Genomic DNA, 18,675 nt, shown 5'->3' on the forward strand with positions numbered 1-18,675 from the left:
CCATGGAGACTCGAAAATATTAATAACATACTAATATTTGTAATTCCTGTTCAGAGGTAGCCTATCTACAAACAGATTAAGTGTGCATTCAAATACTGTCAATGTCACATGGAGAAAAACTCAGAATTTGAAAGACATGTTAAGATGAGGCCACTGATATGGCATCAGTGGCCAAATAGCATAATTAACTATCAGCAATATTATCAGCTAATGGAAAGTCTCAGTTAAGAAATGTACATGGAGTACACCAAGGCACAAAAGGATGATAAGGAAATCTCATCAGTTCAGATATGGAACAAAAAACCACAAGTTCAAAGAATTTATAGAAAGATAATTGCACTTAAGCTAACACATCGATCCTGGCTATCAACAACAGACTATATTGGTATAAAGAACTTCAGAACTGGTCTATAAGTGCTGGAAATCTACTGTATTACATGGAGTAACAAATCATACTACAACCTTATCAAAATGAATGAGTTGGTGTGGCAGATGTCTGGGAACACCTTATGCTAAAACGTGCCATCCCAATTCTGAAGTTGGAAGTGGCAATGTCATGGTTTGGGCCATTTCTCCTGGTACGTTTGGTTGGAGTGTCAACAGCATATTAAAATTAATATGCATAAATATGTCTATGAAAACAGAAGTATTATGGCATTGTCTACATCACTTAAAAGTTGTTTTATTGGTGTTTAAAAATTACTAAAATGAAAGCAATATATAATCTTTTTATTACAACTTTCAAAACAAATTAAATCACTATCAAACATCAAGTTCAAAATCCTTTTAATTAAGAATTTTATAATACATCTTTTTGCAGTAAACTGCTTAATTAAGATGGATTTTGAAGTAGATATTAAAATTAATAAAGAAAAAAAGTGAATATTTTAAATTAAACTTAGTTTAACGAAAAAAACCTAAGTAAGTTTTATCCTTTCATCTGTTATCTACAACAGCAAAAAATGCACACCTTTTTTTTTACATTACTTTTTTTTTTTTTCTTATTAGTTAACTTTTATAAAAGTTGAAGAAATACTTAATATTAAGGTTCAGTAGGTATTGTAATCACATGAACAAATATTAATTCTGCAAACAATTTTAATTTTTGTATACTATACCATATCTAAGGAAAGTAAAAACTAAAGGTAGTAGAGCTTTACAGATAATCATAAATAGAAAAAAATTACCATACTAAATGCTTAAGCACCTTGCATCAAAATGAAATCCAAGGTTTGGTTTAAAAAACATGCATAATCTATTATAATGCTTAAGCACAATTCTGAAAAATTTTATGTATAAAAAATATATGAACCATGGTAAAAGGTTTCACATAATATTAATTTTGTGTACAGAATAACATACTTATAGAAGCAATTGGGGATATATTTATATTTGGGATGTTTTGCCTCATTCAAGCCAGCTGAACAATTATAAACATTTGAAAACTAGAAAGTTTATTTATTTATTTATTTTTTTTAAATACATATGCTATTTTTCCCACTTCTTCCACTCCATACCATCAGGTGGTTTCACTTCTACATTCTTAGTTGATACTTCTTGCCAGTTCGTGCTCAGCACTGTACCACCAGATTCCATCTGAAAAAAGAAGTTATCTAAATTTATTTGACATTCTGGAGATTTTTCAAAGCTCATCATATATATATATATATATAAAGGATAAATCAAAAGTAGTGAATTCATAGTGAAGAATTTATTGAGACAAAAACATGTGTTAGAGTAATTACTTTACTTACAATAATGAAAGTAATATTCAATGTTTCGACCTCTGTATTGAAATCATCATCAGGTAAATATATATGCACAGGACACAAGCTACATGATACTACACAAAAGTAAGATAAATCTAAACATTTTGTTAATTGCTTAACTTAGCGGGACCTCTGGTTAAAAAAAAAAAAAGAAAAGAAAATAATAAATAAAATAGGTACAGAAATATAAATTAACAAAATAAAAAAATATATATATATATATATCAGTACAATAATATACAGATGATAGGGGGAAAAATCTCTAAATAAATAAAAAAATGTCTTATTGCAGAACTACATTAAATACATCTATACAGTCCTCTTATATCAAGGTTTTCTTGTGCTGGGGTTCTGCAATCATGTTCCGGATGCTATTTAGGTTGCAGTTTGATCCTCTAGATTCTTGGAATCATTAATCCATCGTTATTGTTTAGATTTGGATGATGTTTCTGCATCTCACAAGTTTCCTTGAACTTTCTTTCAAACAAGCTTTTGGTGTAGTGTAAAGAGTTGGTGCCTTTCCAGTTGATTCTGAGACATTCTGAAGTGCATAGTCTAACAGACCTGTTTTACTATAGTGGAGGAATTCAATGTGGCATTTGTGTTTGTCTTTTCTTATTGGGATATTGTTTGTATTGCAGAGAATTCGCTGAAAGCTCAAATTATTGTATTTCTCTTGTCTTGTGTAAAAGAATTTGTAAAGGAATATGTTAAAAGATTTTTTTTTTTTTTTTAAATGGAGAAACAGAGCAAGTGCAGGACAAGGAATGAATTTCAAGACTTGGATGTATACAATTAGTATAACTGGCTCTTGAAAATAACCTCCTTGCACAAAAATCAACTATTATCATCAATTTCCTGCCATGTACCTTCAAGGGGGTGTACAGGATATGATAGTACAACATGAAAAATTTACATTATTACTAACTTCTTATTTACAATTTTCCTCCAGATCAGTCTGTTACTTGTCAAGACTCCAATATTATCAGATCTTATATTTCAGTTGTCTAAGGCACTTTGTACCGTATCAATCCACCTATATATTTGTCTTCCTCTGGATTTTTTCCTGCTAACCTGGCAGATTTGTGTTTGGAAAGAGGAAAGATTGGCAAAACAAGAACACGTGTTTTGCCAATTTTTCCTTACCCATTCTGTTTAAATGACCATACCACCTGATATTATCTCTGCTAACACATTCCTGGATGCTGACAATGTCAAGTTCTTTCCTAATATCCTAGTTTTTAATATGATATTGCCATTGATGCCATCTCTACACGTCTCTAATCTTTATCAAGATTCTCATATCTGTGGTCTCTAGTCTTTGGTCAAGTGTTTTGCTTCTGACCCAGCTCTCAGATCCATAAGTTAAAACTGGTTTGAACACTGTCTTGTATACAGCTAATTTAGTGTTCCGACTAATTTCTCTCTTATTCCATATGAATTTATTCAATTGCCTGACTACTATACCAGCTTTATTGACTCTGTTGTCTATTTCCATATTTAATTTACCATTTCCACTAAAAATCGTGCCAAAGTAGATGAAATGTTTTACTTGTTCCACAGGTTCTCTGTTCACAATGCAGTTGACATTTTCAACGATTCTACCTATTTTCATTGTCTTTGTCTTTTTATTGCTGACCTTCATACCATATCTATTACAACAGTTATTCAATTTAGTCAAGGAATCTTCCAGACTCGTAGCAGATATATTTAGAAGTATAACATCATCTGCATAAAGCAAAGAGCTGACATTAACATCTCCAATTTTAATATCACGTTTAATATCACTTTCCTTCATAATGTGATCCATATAGATCATGAATAACAGAGGGAATAATGCATCCTTGTCTCACACCAGATTTAACATTAAACCATCTTCCTGTGCTTCCTTCAATTTTAACTGCTGACTTTCAACTCAAATAAAGACTAAGTATTGCTTGATATAATGCCCCATTGACCCCATATAACTGTATGGTATTGAATAGCTTCTCTCTTGGCACTACCTTATCATATATCTTTTCCAGATCTACAAAACTCAAATAGAGATTTTTGTTATATTCCCATGATTTCTCCTCTGTTTGTCGTAAAGTGAAGATCTGATCCTGACAGCCTCTATTTAGCCGGAATCCAGCTTGTTCTTCACCAAGCTTTTCTTCTACAATTCTCCTCAACCAATTCTCAAGTATACTTGCATATATCTTACCAGGAACACTCAGTAGGGAAATACCTCTGTAATTCTCACATTTCAGTTTTATTTCCCTCTTTATATATGGGTACTATGAGAGCTCTTCTCCAATCATCGGGAATTCGTCCCTCTGTCCAGGGCTTCTGAACTATGCAGTGCAGCCACTGCAGGACTTTTATACCACCATACTTCAGTATTTCTGGTCGAATATCATCTACTCCTGCTGCCTTTCCACATTTCAAGCCTTTGATAGCTTTTTCTACTTCAAGTGTGGATATGCATTCCTGACTGTATGCCTGTTGAGTGTGTTTTTTACCACTGTGCTATCACTGCTTGTTTCATTTAGCAATTTCTTGAAGTAATTACTCCAGACTTCAAGGATATCTTTTTCTCCTGTTTTCATGTCACCTTTATCATCTCTAACTCCATTTATAGTACTCTTTCCTCCATTTATAAGCTTCTTCAACAACCTCCAAAATATTTCGCTTAGCTAGTTTTACACAGTGTTTAGCTTTCTTACTGTCTCTGTATTCTTTAAGAGCACAAGCTGACTTATTTGCCAGGAACTTTTGATATGCTTTCTTCTTCTTTTCCTTCACTGCCTCTTTAACTTCCTGTGATCACCATGGAGTTCTGATTTTTCTATCCTTGCAGACAACCTCACCACATGCCTTACTGTCTGAATCAATCAAGGTTTTCTTCATGGCAAATGGTCACAGGAAGTTAAAGAGGCAGTGAAGGAAAAGAAGAAGAAAGCATATCAAAAGTTCCTGGAAAATAAGTCAGCTTGTGCTCTTAGAGAATACAGAGACAAATGTAAGAAAGCTAAACACTGTGTAAAACTAGCTAAGCAAATCTGAAAACAAACCACAACTCACCGTCACCAGAGTTAAAGATCGGTACTATCAACGTAAGAAGCCTGAATGGCAAAGAAATGGAGCTAGCTGAGGAATTAGATAAGTACCAGATCGACATAATAGGGGTGACTGAAACAAAAAAGACCAAAACTGGTGAGATCTTTCTGAGCAATAAATACAAAATGTTATATTCAGGCAATGACAATCAAGGAAAAGAAGGAGTAGCCATAGTATTCAACACAAAATACGAGGCTAATCTTGAATGGCAGTCAGTCTCAAGTAGAGTAATGTGGGCAAATATGAGAATGGGGAACTGGACAATGAGACTTATTTATGCCTATGGTCCCACAGAAGGTTCTACTAAGGTAGAAGTGGAGGAATTTTTTGACGCTTTAGAAAAAGCAACTGACACAATGAAAAAGGAAAAGTTGGTCCTTGTTGAGGATCTAAATAGCAGAGTAGGAAATGATTGTGAGACATACAAAAATATTTTAGGAAAATTTGGTAAAAAGAGCAAAGCTAATAATAATGGCAAATATCTGTTGGATTTCTGCTCAGGACATGGACTGGTTATTACTAACACCATGTTCCAATATAAAAATGTGCACAAATTCACATGGAGAGAAGAGGCTAGGAATAAGAAAAGTCTCATTGACTATGTTATTGTTGATAGTGATGTTTTCTCCCTGGTGCAGGACACCAGAGTGTACAGAGGATTTGAAATTGGAAGTGATCACTATTTAGTCTTGAGCAGGATAAAATTGAATTTCATATTGAAAAGAATAACATGCAAGAAAGTTTTAAAGCGAATAAAAGTTGAGCAGCTCTCAGATGTGAACTCTAGACTAAAATACACAAAGATTGTTGAAAAGAAAATGAAAGAGTTTGAGAACAGGAATCAAACCTTGGAGATTCAGTGGCAAACTCTGAAGAAAACATTGATTGATTCTGCCAGAGAGGCATGCGGTGAGGGTATCTGTAAGGATAAAAAATCAGAACTCCCTGGTGGACATAGGAAGTTAAAGAGGCAGTAAAGGAAAAGAAGAAAGCATATTGAAAGTTCCTGGCAAATAAGTCAGCTTTTACTCTTACAGAATACAGAGACAAATGTAAGAAAGCTAAACAGTGTGTAAAACTAGCTAAACAAAAGTCATGGGAGGACTTTGGCAAGAATATAGAAAATAAATTTCAAGAAGGTGGCAAAATATTCTAGAGGTTGTTGAAGAAGCTTAGGAATGGAGGAAAGAGTGCTGTAAAAGTAGTTAGAGATGATAAAGGTGACATGAAAACAGGAGAAAAAGATATCCTTGAAGTATAGAGTAATTACTTTGAAAAACTGCTAAATGAAACAAGCAGTGATGACAGCACAGTGATAAAAAACACTGACCAGGCATGCAGTAAGGAATACATATCCATACTTGAAGTAGAAAAAGCCTTAAAAGGATTGAAATGTGGAAAGACAGCAGGAGTATATGATATTCAACCAGAAATGCTGAAGTATGGTGGTATAAAAGTCTTACAGTGGCTGCACTGCATAGTTCAGAAAGCCTGGACAGAGGGACGAATCCCCGATGATTGGAGTAGAGCTCTCATAGTACCCATATATAAAAAGGGAAATAAAACTGAATGTGAGAATTACAGAGGTATTTCCCTACTGAGTGTTCCTGGCAAGATCTATGCAAGTATACTTGAGAAACGGTTGAGAAGAATTGTGGAAGAAAAGCTTGATGAAGAACAAGCCGGATTCAGGCCAAATAGAGGCTGTCAGGATCAGATCTTCACTTTACGACAAATAGTCGAGAAAGCATGGGAATATAACAAAGATCTGTATTTAAGTTTTGTCGATTTGGAAAAGGCATATGACAAGGTGCCAAGAGAGAAGCTATTCAATACACTGCAGTTATATGGTGTCAATGGGGCATTATATCAAGCAATGCTTAGTCTTTATTTGAGTTGTAAGTCAGCAGTTAGAATTGAAGGGAGTACAGGAAGATGGTTTATTGTTAAATCTGGTGTGAGACAAGGATGTACATTATCCCCTCTGTTATTCATTATCTATATGGATCACATTATGAAGGAAAGTTGTATTAAACGTGATATCAAAATTGGAGATGTTAATGTCAGCTCTTTGCTTTATGCGGATGATGTTATACTTCTAAATAAATCCGCTACAAGTCTGCAAGATTCTCTGACTAAATTGAATAGCTGTTGTCGTGACGACTCTTTTCTGTCGTGTTCTAATTACCATCTAGTCCAAGTCACTTTTATAATTAAAATAACTAATTACGAAGTGATCACCGATCCAAAAGTAGGGAAATTTATATTTATACTGCGCCACCCTATTCTTAGATTAGTCTATATAAATAGTAGGATCAATTCTTAATCAGGTTAGCAGTCTTCTCATTAGGCCGAATTATTTATTATCATTTTTACTTAGGATTCCCGCAAGATTCGAGTATTTATGAACGGTGCAATAAAAGGGAATTCAGGCAAACACAACTTTTAGATTAACAAAATAAAACATTTAATATATGATATGGTTAACAAATACAAGAACTCTATTTTAAAATGGAACTATACAATTAACTTAATACAACTTCTTAGGTCACTCATGCTAAATCAATGTTCTAACTTCCATTTACAATTCACAGTCTCAAAAACACAAATCTACTTATCTCAGGTTAACATAACAACTTCACAAATCTATCAGCTCAATGTTTATATTCACAGCAGGCAATAAACTACGTAAGCAATATTCCAAACAAATATATTCCGGTCCTTGAGCGTCGGAGATATATTACAGTTAATGCTAGAACAGACAAACTTATACAACTATTCTTACCAGACAAAATCTTCGATACATCAAATTATTGAGAGAGCACTTATGAATTAACTTAATTAACGTTAGCGGAACACACATAATAACGATTCTCCACAGTTTAAACTATACTACTGTTAGTCGCACTTCACTATTCCAAATAACAGTAATTAGGTACTAATATCTTTTCCTGTTCACTTTTCTCCAAGTAATCAATATAACTTTTTCCTAGGGCAACATAGAATTTAATCGTAATCCAGATTAACTGGAACTAATCAGAATTTTCGCATTGACTGTCCAGTTTCATTTTATCTGATTACGGCATCAACCTTTCTTCATAACAACAGCAGATTTTGCTTATAACATTAAACTTTATGTTTCACTACTTATAGGTTCACTTCCGAACACTATACTCATAAATTTCTGCCCTGAGGATTTTATAATCTTGGTTCCGCAAAACTCTCTCCTCACTCCTTAATAATAATTCTTCTCTTCCTTTCTGTCTTATCTCTCTGACCTTCCTTCTTCTTTACCCTTTTTCTCTATATTCTATATGACCTTCACTCCCACCTTACGTTCGAACGCCACGCTCTCTTCACTCGTGGTTGTTTACGCGTGCGTCTCCATGACAACAGACTAAACGTAAACATTTCGCTAATGTAATGTATGCTCTGTTACTACTACATGAGTGATTACATAACATTAAATATTTCACAAATAAGAACAACAGAATATTTAAGCTACTTCTTCAACTTTTTGATTACATATACAGTTAAATATAAAATAACACTTTACGTTACATCATATATATTTGGTTATACAAATTCTATACATTTTATTATTTTATCAATTAATAATAGGTCAGGTTTTGAATAAATATTTAATTAGTAATTCTCAATTGAGGAAAAATAAATAATTTTATATATGTCATGATTAATACTTAATAAGCAATGTTAAATGTGAATGAAAAATAATAAATTACATAACATAGCTTCATTCACAATTTAACATAGGCTCACCCTTTCTTTGAAAAATTTTTATTATAAGAAAAATTTTTCATTTTACACTAGGCTCCTTTAAAAAAAACTTGATTACATATTTCTTTTTCGATTTTTCAAGTAATAGCCAGTTCTACTGAAACTTGGTTCTTTATTATGTTTTGTGCCTTTATTCTCTTTCACCTTATCATCAATTCTCTTATTACTATTATTATCACTTTCTGCATGTCTTTCAAGTTTGTAGTATAGGATTCTCTTCTTTGAAATAAATTCACGTTCTCCATTATTAGAATTAAGTCTTTGTTGTCTCACAACCTGGCGGTTTGTTCTATGATATAGATTAGACATTTTACCAAAATTGACTTCAACCTTTAGTTTACTATCAGTGGTAAGTTCTGATTTGGGCTTTGTCACTACTACTTTTTGTTCATCAGTAAGAAGAGGAGTATCAGATTGAATATGTACATAAGAGTTATCACCACTATCTCTATTAGATGATTGATTCACAGCTGATTTTTCTTCAGTAGATGGTCCTGATTCAAGTGGCAATCTAAACTGTTTTGTTTGATACTTAGACTTATCATAATTATGGATTTCATTTCTTCTAGTACATCTCCTTTTGTTCATCAGGGTTATTTCCTTCTTAGAAAAGTCACAAGAAAATTGATATCTTGCTAGGAAGTTTGTTCCCAAGATAATGTGAGAATCTAGATTGGAAGTAGTGGGGACAACAAGTAGGTCTTGCCACACATACAGTCCAAATTCTGGTAGGTATATTCTTGCTCGAAGCTTTTCATATGCCATAAAGTTTGAGTCTGAGAGAGAAGTAATCCTTACAGGTTGTCTCAGCTTGGCAGTGCTCTTCCACAGTTTGTTCTTCAATGTTAGGAAATAATCCATCCTGATGGTAGAGGCATTGCATCCTGTATCTAATAAGATGTCACATTTAGAGCCCAGGATATCACCTCTAATTCTCATCATTTTCTCATTAGATGTTTGATAATTCTGAATTCCTTTATTTCTTCTGTTGGGTTTGTATCCAAATTTTGAGTTCCATCTGTTGTTATAGTGGTCTTCCTTATTATGGAAACAGTTCCTGGCATAATGTCCAACTTTGTTGCAATTGTAACACCTAAGAGGATTTCTTTGCTTTGTCTCTGTCTTGGATTGAGGGATAGCAGACATTTGTTGTCTAACATCATTTAATCCTCGCATCACTTTATCTAAAGTACTTAAAATAGGTTGACTTTGTTTTTCAAATTCATGTTTGACCATCTCATTAATTTTATTTGTAGTGGGGTCTTGATTTTCTTGAGATCTCAAAGTAATAGCTGATAACTGTCTCACAACTTCATTAAGACTATCCATTATTGGTTGATTTAACTTATTCACCTCCTGGTGAATTAGGGATTTCACTTCTGTCATCAGTTTCTTGTCCATTTGCTCTTTACTCTCTGTCATGTAGTTTACACTACTTGAATTTTCTCCAATATTCTTTGCTTTTCCTTTTTCAACTTTACTTCTCTTTTCTATTTCTGATTGGTTGAATGAACTATCAGTCTTATTCATGACATTCACAAGACTTGCATTGTTTGAGGGATAAAGGTCTCCTAGTATTTGTTCTTTTTCCTTAACACTTTTGAGACACTCTTCTAAAGTAGAAATTTTCTTCTTGTAGGCTGTTTCTCTTAATTCTTGCCTAACACCTTGTCTAAATTGTTGGAACACAGCCCAATCTAAGTGAGGTTTATCTTCACCAGTAACATTCAAACTGTTGGCCAAAGTTAATAATCGATTGTAAAAATCAGTAACAGTCTCTTTATCCTTTTGAATAATTTTCTGCAATTTCCATAAGTTAGGACCTACACTTCTAACTTTACAAAATTGAGACAATAAAGTGTCTTTAAATTTAGAATACTCAAAAGTTTCTCGAAGTATTGGAGAAGAATGCAAAAATGTTTTTGCTATACCCACTAATTTGCTTCTAATTAAAACTAGCAATTGAAAATCAGTCCAACCTGCAATTTCTCTAAGTTTTTCAACATAGGTAAAGAAATATAGTACATCATCTGATTCTTCACCTGAATATTGGGGAAAAACCTGTTGCGGGTTTACCGTACGAAAGAATTCACTATCATTCATTTCAGAGCTTGAAGTAACAGCCATAATGATTAATAAATTACTATCTCAATTAATTCAATCTTTTTACTTTAAAATAAACTTTTATCTTTGCCTGAGTCCAGATTATAACCAGTTCACTGTGATTTAATTATTTCACTTTCTAAAATTTCAGGGAGTAATTCTACGATTATTATCACTAAACTTAAATTCAATTTCTTATCTTATAGTTGTTAAATTTAATTCCTACCTATTAAATCACATCCTGTCGACGGCTGCGCCATTTGTCGCGACGTTCTATTTTCATATTATGTCCTAAATCCGCCATCTTGGTTCAAGTCACTCTTATCAATATAATACTTAATCGCAAATTGATCACCGATCCAAAAGTAGGGAAATTTATATTTATACTGCGCCACCCTATTCTTAGATTAGTCTATATAAATAGTAGGATCAATTCTTAATCAGGTTAGCAGTCTTCTCATTAGGCCGAATTATTTATTATCATTTTTACTTAGGATTCCCGCAAGATTCGAGTATTTATGAACGGTGCAATAAAAGGGAATTCAGGCAAACACAACTTTTAGATTAACAAAATAAAACATTTAATATATGATATGGTTAACAAATACAAGAACTCTATTTTAAAATGGAACTATACAATTAACTTAATACAACTTCTTAGGTCACTCATGCTAAATCAATGTTCTAACTTCCATTTACAATTCACAGTCTCAAAAACACAAATCTACTTATCTCAGGTTAACATAACAACTTCACAAATCTATCAGCTCAATGTTTATATTCACAGCAGGCAATAAACTACGTAAGCAATATTCCAAACAAATATATTCCGGTCCTTGAGCGTCGGAGATATATTACAGTTAATGCTAGAACAGACAAACTTATACAACTATTCTTACCAGACAAAATCTTCGATACATCAAATTATTGAGAGAGCACTTATGAATTAACTTAATTAACGTTAGCGGAACACACATAATAACGATTCTCCACAGTTTAAACTATACTACTGTTAGTCGCACTTCACTATTCCAAATAACAGTAATTAGGTACTAATATCTTTTCCTGTTCACTTTTCTCCAAGTAATCAATATAACTTTTTCCTAGGGCAACATAGAATTTAATCGTAATCCAGATTAACTGGAACTAATCAGAATTTTCGCATTGACTGTCCAGTTTCATTTTATCTGATTACGGCATCAACCTTTCTTCATAACAACAGCAGATTTTGCTTATAACATTAAACTTTATGTTTCACTACTTATAGGTTCACTTCCGAACACTATACTCATAAATTTCTGCCCTGAGGATTTTATAATCTTGGTTCCGCAAAACTCTCTCCTCACTCCTTAATAATAATTCTTCTCTTCCTTTCTGTCTTATCTCTCTGACCTTCCTTCTTCTTTACCCTTTTTCTCTATATTCTATATGACCTTCACTCCCACCTTACGTTCGAACGCCACGCTCTCTTCACTCGTGGTTGTTTACGCGTGCGTCTCCATGACAACAGACTAAACGTAAACATTTCGCTAATGTAATGTATGCTCTGTTACTACTACATGAGTGATTACATAACATTAAATATTTCACAAATAAGAACAACAGAATATTTAAGCTACTTCTTCAACTTTTTGATTACATATACAGTTAAATATAAAATAACACTTTACGTTACATCATATATATTTGGTTATACAAATTCTATACATTTTATTATTTTATCAATTAATAATAGGTCAGGTTTTGAATAAATATTTAATTAGTAATTCTCAATTGAGGAAAAATAAATAATTTTATATATGTCATGATTAATACTTAATAAGCAATGTTAAATGTGAATGAAAAATAATAAATTACATAACATAGCTTCATTCACAATTTAACACTGTTGTAATAGATATGGTATGAAGGTCAGCAATAAAAAGACAAAGACAATGAAAATAGGCAGAATCATTGAAAATGTCAACTGTGTTGTGAATGGAGAACCTGTGGAACAAGTAAAACATTTCAGCTACTTAGGCACGATTTTTACTGAAAATAGACAACAGAATCTGCAAAGCTGGTATGGTGGGAAGTCAATTGAATAAATTCATATGGAATAAGAGAGAAATTAATCGGAACACTAAATTAGCTGTATACAAGACAGTGTTCAAACCAGTTTTAACTTAAGGATCTGAGAGCTGGGTCAGAAGTAAAACAATTGACCGAAGACTAGAGACCGCAGATATGAGAGTCCTGAGAAAGATTCGAGGCGTGAACAGATGGCATCAATGGCAATATCACATTAAAAATGAGGATATTAGGAAGGAACTTGACATTGTCAGAATCCACGAATGTGTTAGCAGAGCTAATCTCAGGTGGTATTGTCACTTAAACAGAATGGGTGAAGAAAGATTAGCAAAACAAGTGTTCTCTGCCAGGTTGGCAGGAAAACGACCCAGAGGAAGACCAAGATATAGGTGGATTGATACGGTACAAAGTGCCTTAGTTGATAGAAATATAAGATCTAATAATGTTGGAGTCTTGACAACTATCAGACTGATTTGGAGAAAAATTGTAGATAGGAAGTTAGTAATGATGTAATTTTTTCATGTAGTACCGTCATATCCTGTACACTCCTTGAGGGTACATGGCAGGAATTTGATGATGATGATGTTTCTTCAAGGCTTGCCACTGAATCTCTAAAGTTTGGTTCCTGTTCTCAAACTCTTTCATTTTTTTCTTCAATAATCTTTGTGTATTTCAGTCTACAGTTCACATCTGAGAGCTGCTCAACTTTTATTCGCTTTAAAACTTTCTTACATGTTATTCTTTTCAATATGAAATTCAATTTTATCCTGCTCAAGACTAAATAGTGATCACTTCCGATGTCAAATCCTCTGGTGTCGTGCACAAGGGAGAAAACATCACTATGAACAGTAACATAGTCAATGAGACTTTTCTTATTCCTTGCCTCTTCTCTCCATGTGAATTTGTGCAAATTTTTATGTTGGAACATGGTGTTATTAATAACCAGTCCATGTCCTGAGCAGAAATCCAACAAATATTTGCCATTTGGACCAACTTTTCCTTTTTCATTGTGTCAGATACTTTCTCTAAATCCTCAAAAAATTCCTCCACTTCTACCTGAGTAGAACATTCTGAGGAACCACAGGCACAAATAAGTCTCATTGTCCAGTTCCCCATTCTGATATTTGCCCACATCACTCTACTCCAGACTGCCTGCCATTCAAGAAGGTTAGCCTCGTATTTAGTGTTGAATACAATGGCTAATCCTTCTTTTCCTTGATTGTCATTGCCTGAATATAACATTTTGTATTTAATGCTCAGAAAGATCTCACCAGTTTTTGTCTTTTTTGTTTCAGTCACCCCTATTATGTTGATGTGGTACTTATCTAATTCTTCAGCTAGCTCCATTTCTATGCCATTCAGGCGTCTTATGTTGATAGTACCGATCTTTAACTCTGGTGATTTTGAATTGAGGTGTTTTTTCAGATTTGTTCCAGTAGCTGACTTTTCGCTGTTCACTGTGGTTGACTGGTGAAAACAACAGGGGCCTTGTTTAACCGGTCTACGTCCCAGCCGGCATGAAATTTTGTCATGTTGTACCATCATTTTGTAATTTGGTTTAAGCCAATAAGAATTACAATTTGGGGGTGCTTAGCGGTCAAAGCTGTATAACTCAGAGGAGACCTCCACATAGCATTTAAAGGAATGCAGAGAACCAACCAGGGCTTCTGACCTAATGTCCAATCCTCACTTTCTCATGGTGCACCCCTGGTGGGTATCTACTGGATACTGAATGAACGAGGATGGGCTGGCAATTTGGGATTTAGCCAACCAAATTGTATTCTTATTGGCTTAAACCAAAATAAAAAATGAGGGTACAAAATAAGACAATTTCATGCCAGCTGTGGCATCATCTGGTTAAACAAGGCCCCAGTAATTTTTGCCAGGAAACCAGAGCGAATAGTGAAAAGTCAGCTATTGGAACAAATCCCGAAACACACCCCAATTCAACATCGGAGTTCAAGATCAGTACTATCAACATAATAATCTTGAATGGCAAGGAAATGGCGCTAGCTGAGGAATTGGATAAGTACCAGATCGATATAATAGGGATGATGGAAACAAAACCTGGCGAGATCTTTCTGAGCAATAAATACAAAATGTTATATTCAAGCAAAAACAATCAGGGAAAAGAAGGAGTAGATATAGTATTCAACTAAATAAGAGGCTATCTTTTTGAACGGCAGGCAATATCAAGTAAAGCGATGTGGGTAAATATCAGAATGGAGAACTGTACAATGAGACTTATTTGTGCCTATGGTCCCACAGAAGGTTCTACTAAGATAGAAGTGGAGGAAATTTTTGAGACTTTAGAGAAAGTAACTGACAATGAAAAAGGAAAAGTTGGTGGCCCTTGTTGGGGATCTAAATAGCAAAGTAAGAAATGATTGTCAGGCATACAAAAAATATTTCAGGAAAATCTGGAGAAAAGAGCAAAAATAATAATGGCAAATACCTATTGGATTTCTGCTCAGTACATGGATTGGTTATTACTACCACAATGTTCCAATATAAAAATGTGCACAAATTCACATGGAGAGAAGAGGCAAGGAATAAGAAAAAGTCTCATTGACTATGTTATTGTTGATAGTGATGTTTTCTCCCTGGTGCAGGACACCAGAGTGTACAGAGGATTTGGAATTGGAAGTGAAGTGATTACTATTTAGTCTTGAGCAGGTTAAAACTGAATTTCATATTGAAAAGAATAACATGTAAGAAAGTTTTTTAAAGCGAATAAAAGTTGAGCAGCTCTCAGATGTGAACTGTAGACTAAAATACAAACATTATTGAAGAATCCAAGTCTCATTCATATTAATAAATCGACACACAAAATCAGGTTTATTCTTGTTAAAATGCTCCAAGCACTGTTCAGAGATTTTCATGTGAGTGCATTTTTGATCTTCTGTGAGCAAGCACGGCACCTATCTTGCACAAAGCTTTTTCATTTGCAATTCTTCATGCAGAATATATCCTACACGTTCTTTTGAAATTCCTATGGTCTCAGCAAATTCATGCACTTTGACTCGCCTGTCATCCAACCATATCGTGCACTTGATCAATGATTTCTGGTGTTGTTACACTTTTTGGACGTCCTTCACGTGGATCATCTTCAAGGTTGGTACGGCCACATTTAAATTAAACTCGGCAGCCCATTTCTTAATTGTCGAAAATGAAGGAGAAGAGTGCCCATAAACTTTTATGAACTTCAAATGAATTTCTTTTGGCATTAAACCTTCTTTTACAAAGAATTTTATAACCCCATGATGCTCAATTTTATCCATTTCAAGGGATGTAGAAAACACTTTTGCTTCAGACAGCTGTATAAAACAAACTACTTGATAAATGACTTGCAATTTCAAATGGATGCTTATGACAGATATACCAACTTAGAAGAAAAAAAAAATCTTGCCAATTATGCTGCCATCTATGGTCGAGGCTGAGAACTTTTCACACCACCCTTGTATATAATTGAGACAAGTAAAAAGTTAGAAGGAATCATTTTTTTTTTTCTTTTTTGAAAAACTTAGGTTGTATTCTTTGGGGAAGGCAGAGACAGTTTGGCAAGTTTTGAACTAGACTGTAAATGGGTGCTGGTTAGCAGAAGATTTTGTTCTTATGATTTTGAAGAAAAGTAGAGAATGATAGATGACAGTTGCCAATTCAGCAAAGCATCATCCATGAAAGCATAGCTATTAAAGTGACATAAGGAAGAAACTGAATGGCTATGAGAGAAGGACTGAGATGGATCTGTATAAGAGAGGAATCATGAATTAACTGGATTGTCCAAAAGGACAGTCCAAATGCAATATTCCACGATTGGGCAGATTTGGGAATTGTATAGAGTTAACTAGAGGTGTGAATTAGTATCTTCAGCATGTTTTATTGGCAGCTATGGCTGAGATATGTTTTTGCCAGGAAAGGTTGAAGGTATAAGTTAGTCTAAGACGGGAAATCTAATAATACCCAAGATAACCAAAGGTAACGGAAGGGATGTGAGCTTTTTTTCTTGGAGATCAGATAGTACTGAGTTTTGGTAGCATTGAAATCTTCAAGGTTGTCCTTACCCTACTGAAATACAGCTAAGTGACCAGAGTTCAGGACACTGGACATGGTGGATCTTGAGGGTTCTTACAATTGGGAGGGAGAGAGAGAGGGGGGAACTATAACGTCAGTCAAATGGGGGAAAAAAAAAAGAATGAAGAGTATAGGCATCTGCAAAGTTAAGGATAGGATCTGAAGTCAGTGAGAGCAGGTCATTTATATACAGAAGGAAGAGAGTGGATGAAAGTACTTATTGCAGGAAGTGGAAAGCAAATCATAGAATGACAGTTTAATAAGTAGGTCCCTGTTCCAGACCAATGAAATGCTTTTGAAATGTTGAGAGTGGTGACTATGACTACAAGCTTCTCAGAATTTTTCCATGGCAGAATCCATACTGCTGGTCATTAATTAGTTGGGAGTAGAACACATGACTACCATTTGGATAGGATGCGAGTTTGCACATTTGGCCCTTTCAAAATGTGATTTGGATTTGTTGATGGTTATGATCCATTATTCAGTCTGAGCAGGTGTTTGAATTGGGAGAACAGAAGAAATGAAGGAAGACATTTTCTTTGGGCTAGAAATTAGATTGTTAATGAACAATCTGAAATTTGAACAAGTTATAAACCAAAAGGAAGCTAATGCATGGACACATTGTAAGCTGGTTACAGAAAACCTTCTGGGCAACCAAAAATCTTCAGATTACAAAGAAATTATTTCTTCTATGCTCAAAGCATATCATGAAATGGGATACAAGATGTCTCAGAAAATACACTTTCTGGACTCACATCTAGACTTTTTTCCCAGAAAATCTTGCATCTGTAAGAAGAACATGGTGAAAGGTTTCATCAGCAGATTATGAGGATGAAAGGTAGGTAGGTATAAGGGAAAGTGGAGTTGTGTCATGTTAGCTGATTACTGTTGAGGATCTGAAACAGGAAACACCAAGTTCATCTTATAAATGGAAGGTGTTAGGGCAGTCATTCTACTTGACTTTCATTCTGCACATATATGTTAATAGTGTTTATGTCAGTGCTTTATAACAAACACCAATAATAAATGTCTCATATCAATAGCAATGACAAGTGCAAATGAATATTGCCGTCAGATTGCAGTGCATTTGTTTCGTGTAACGACAATTGAAAAAATATAATTCTTTTCATATTTTCAACAGTGACACTCGTCATAATTCAGCCTTGTATCTATAATTAATAAATATGTTATTTTAACAAAATAAAATTTACAAAAAAAAATAGTTCACCACGACCATGCGCCAATAATAAATGTTTCATATCTCACAGAAATAATGAGCGCAGGCATAAGATACACTGCCCAAGCGGCAGTGTATCTAATGAAGTAACGTGCAATGACAGCAAACGAATATCGGCGTTAGATCGCAGTGCATTTGTTTCGTGTAACGGTAATTGAAAAAAATTATTCTTTTCATATTTTCAACAGTGACGCTCATCATAATTCAGCCTTGTATCTATAATAAATAATTATATATTATTTTAACAAAATAAAATTTACAAAAAAATAGTTCACCACGAACACGCGGCAATAATAAACGTTTCATATCTCACAGAAATAACGAGTGTAGATCAACGTGCAACGACAGCAAACAAATATCGGCATTAGATCGCAGTGCATTTGTTTCGTGTAATGATAACTGAAAAAATATTATTCTTTTCATATTTTCAACAGTGACACTCTTCATAATTCAGTCTTGTATCTATAATAAATAAATAATTATATGTTATTTTAACAAAATAAAATAAGATTTACAAAAAATAGT

At 33.9% G+C, this 18,675-nt stretch overlaps 1 protein-coding gene across 1 annotated transcript in view; it reads right to left on the minus strand.

Annotated features, from left to right (window-relative positions):
- Positions 1–708: 708 nt before the first annotated feature.
- The window catches only part of Sgt1 (suppressor of G2 allele of skp1), a 153,546-nt gene continuing 135,579 nt past the window's right edge, over positions 709–18,675 (minus strand). Inside the window, exon 12 of the mRNA XM_090402953.1 lies at positions 709–1,596. Within this exon, the coding sequence (XP_090259079.1) occupies positions 1,489–1,596 (108 nt within the window). The 3' untranslated portion in view covers positions 709–1,488. The remainder of the gene's footprint in view (positions 1,597–18,675) is intronic.

The sequence above is a fragment of the Typopeltis vanoorti genome, chromosome 13 (assembly GCF_054136105.1).
Source record: "Typopeltis vanoorti isolate ZY-2024b chromosome 13, IOZ_Tvanoo_1.0, whole genome shotgun sequence".
Lineage (NCBI taxonomy): Eukaryota > Metazoa > Arthropoda > Arachnida > Uropygi > Thelyphonidae > Typopeltis > Typopeltis vanoorti.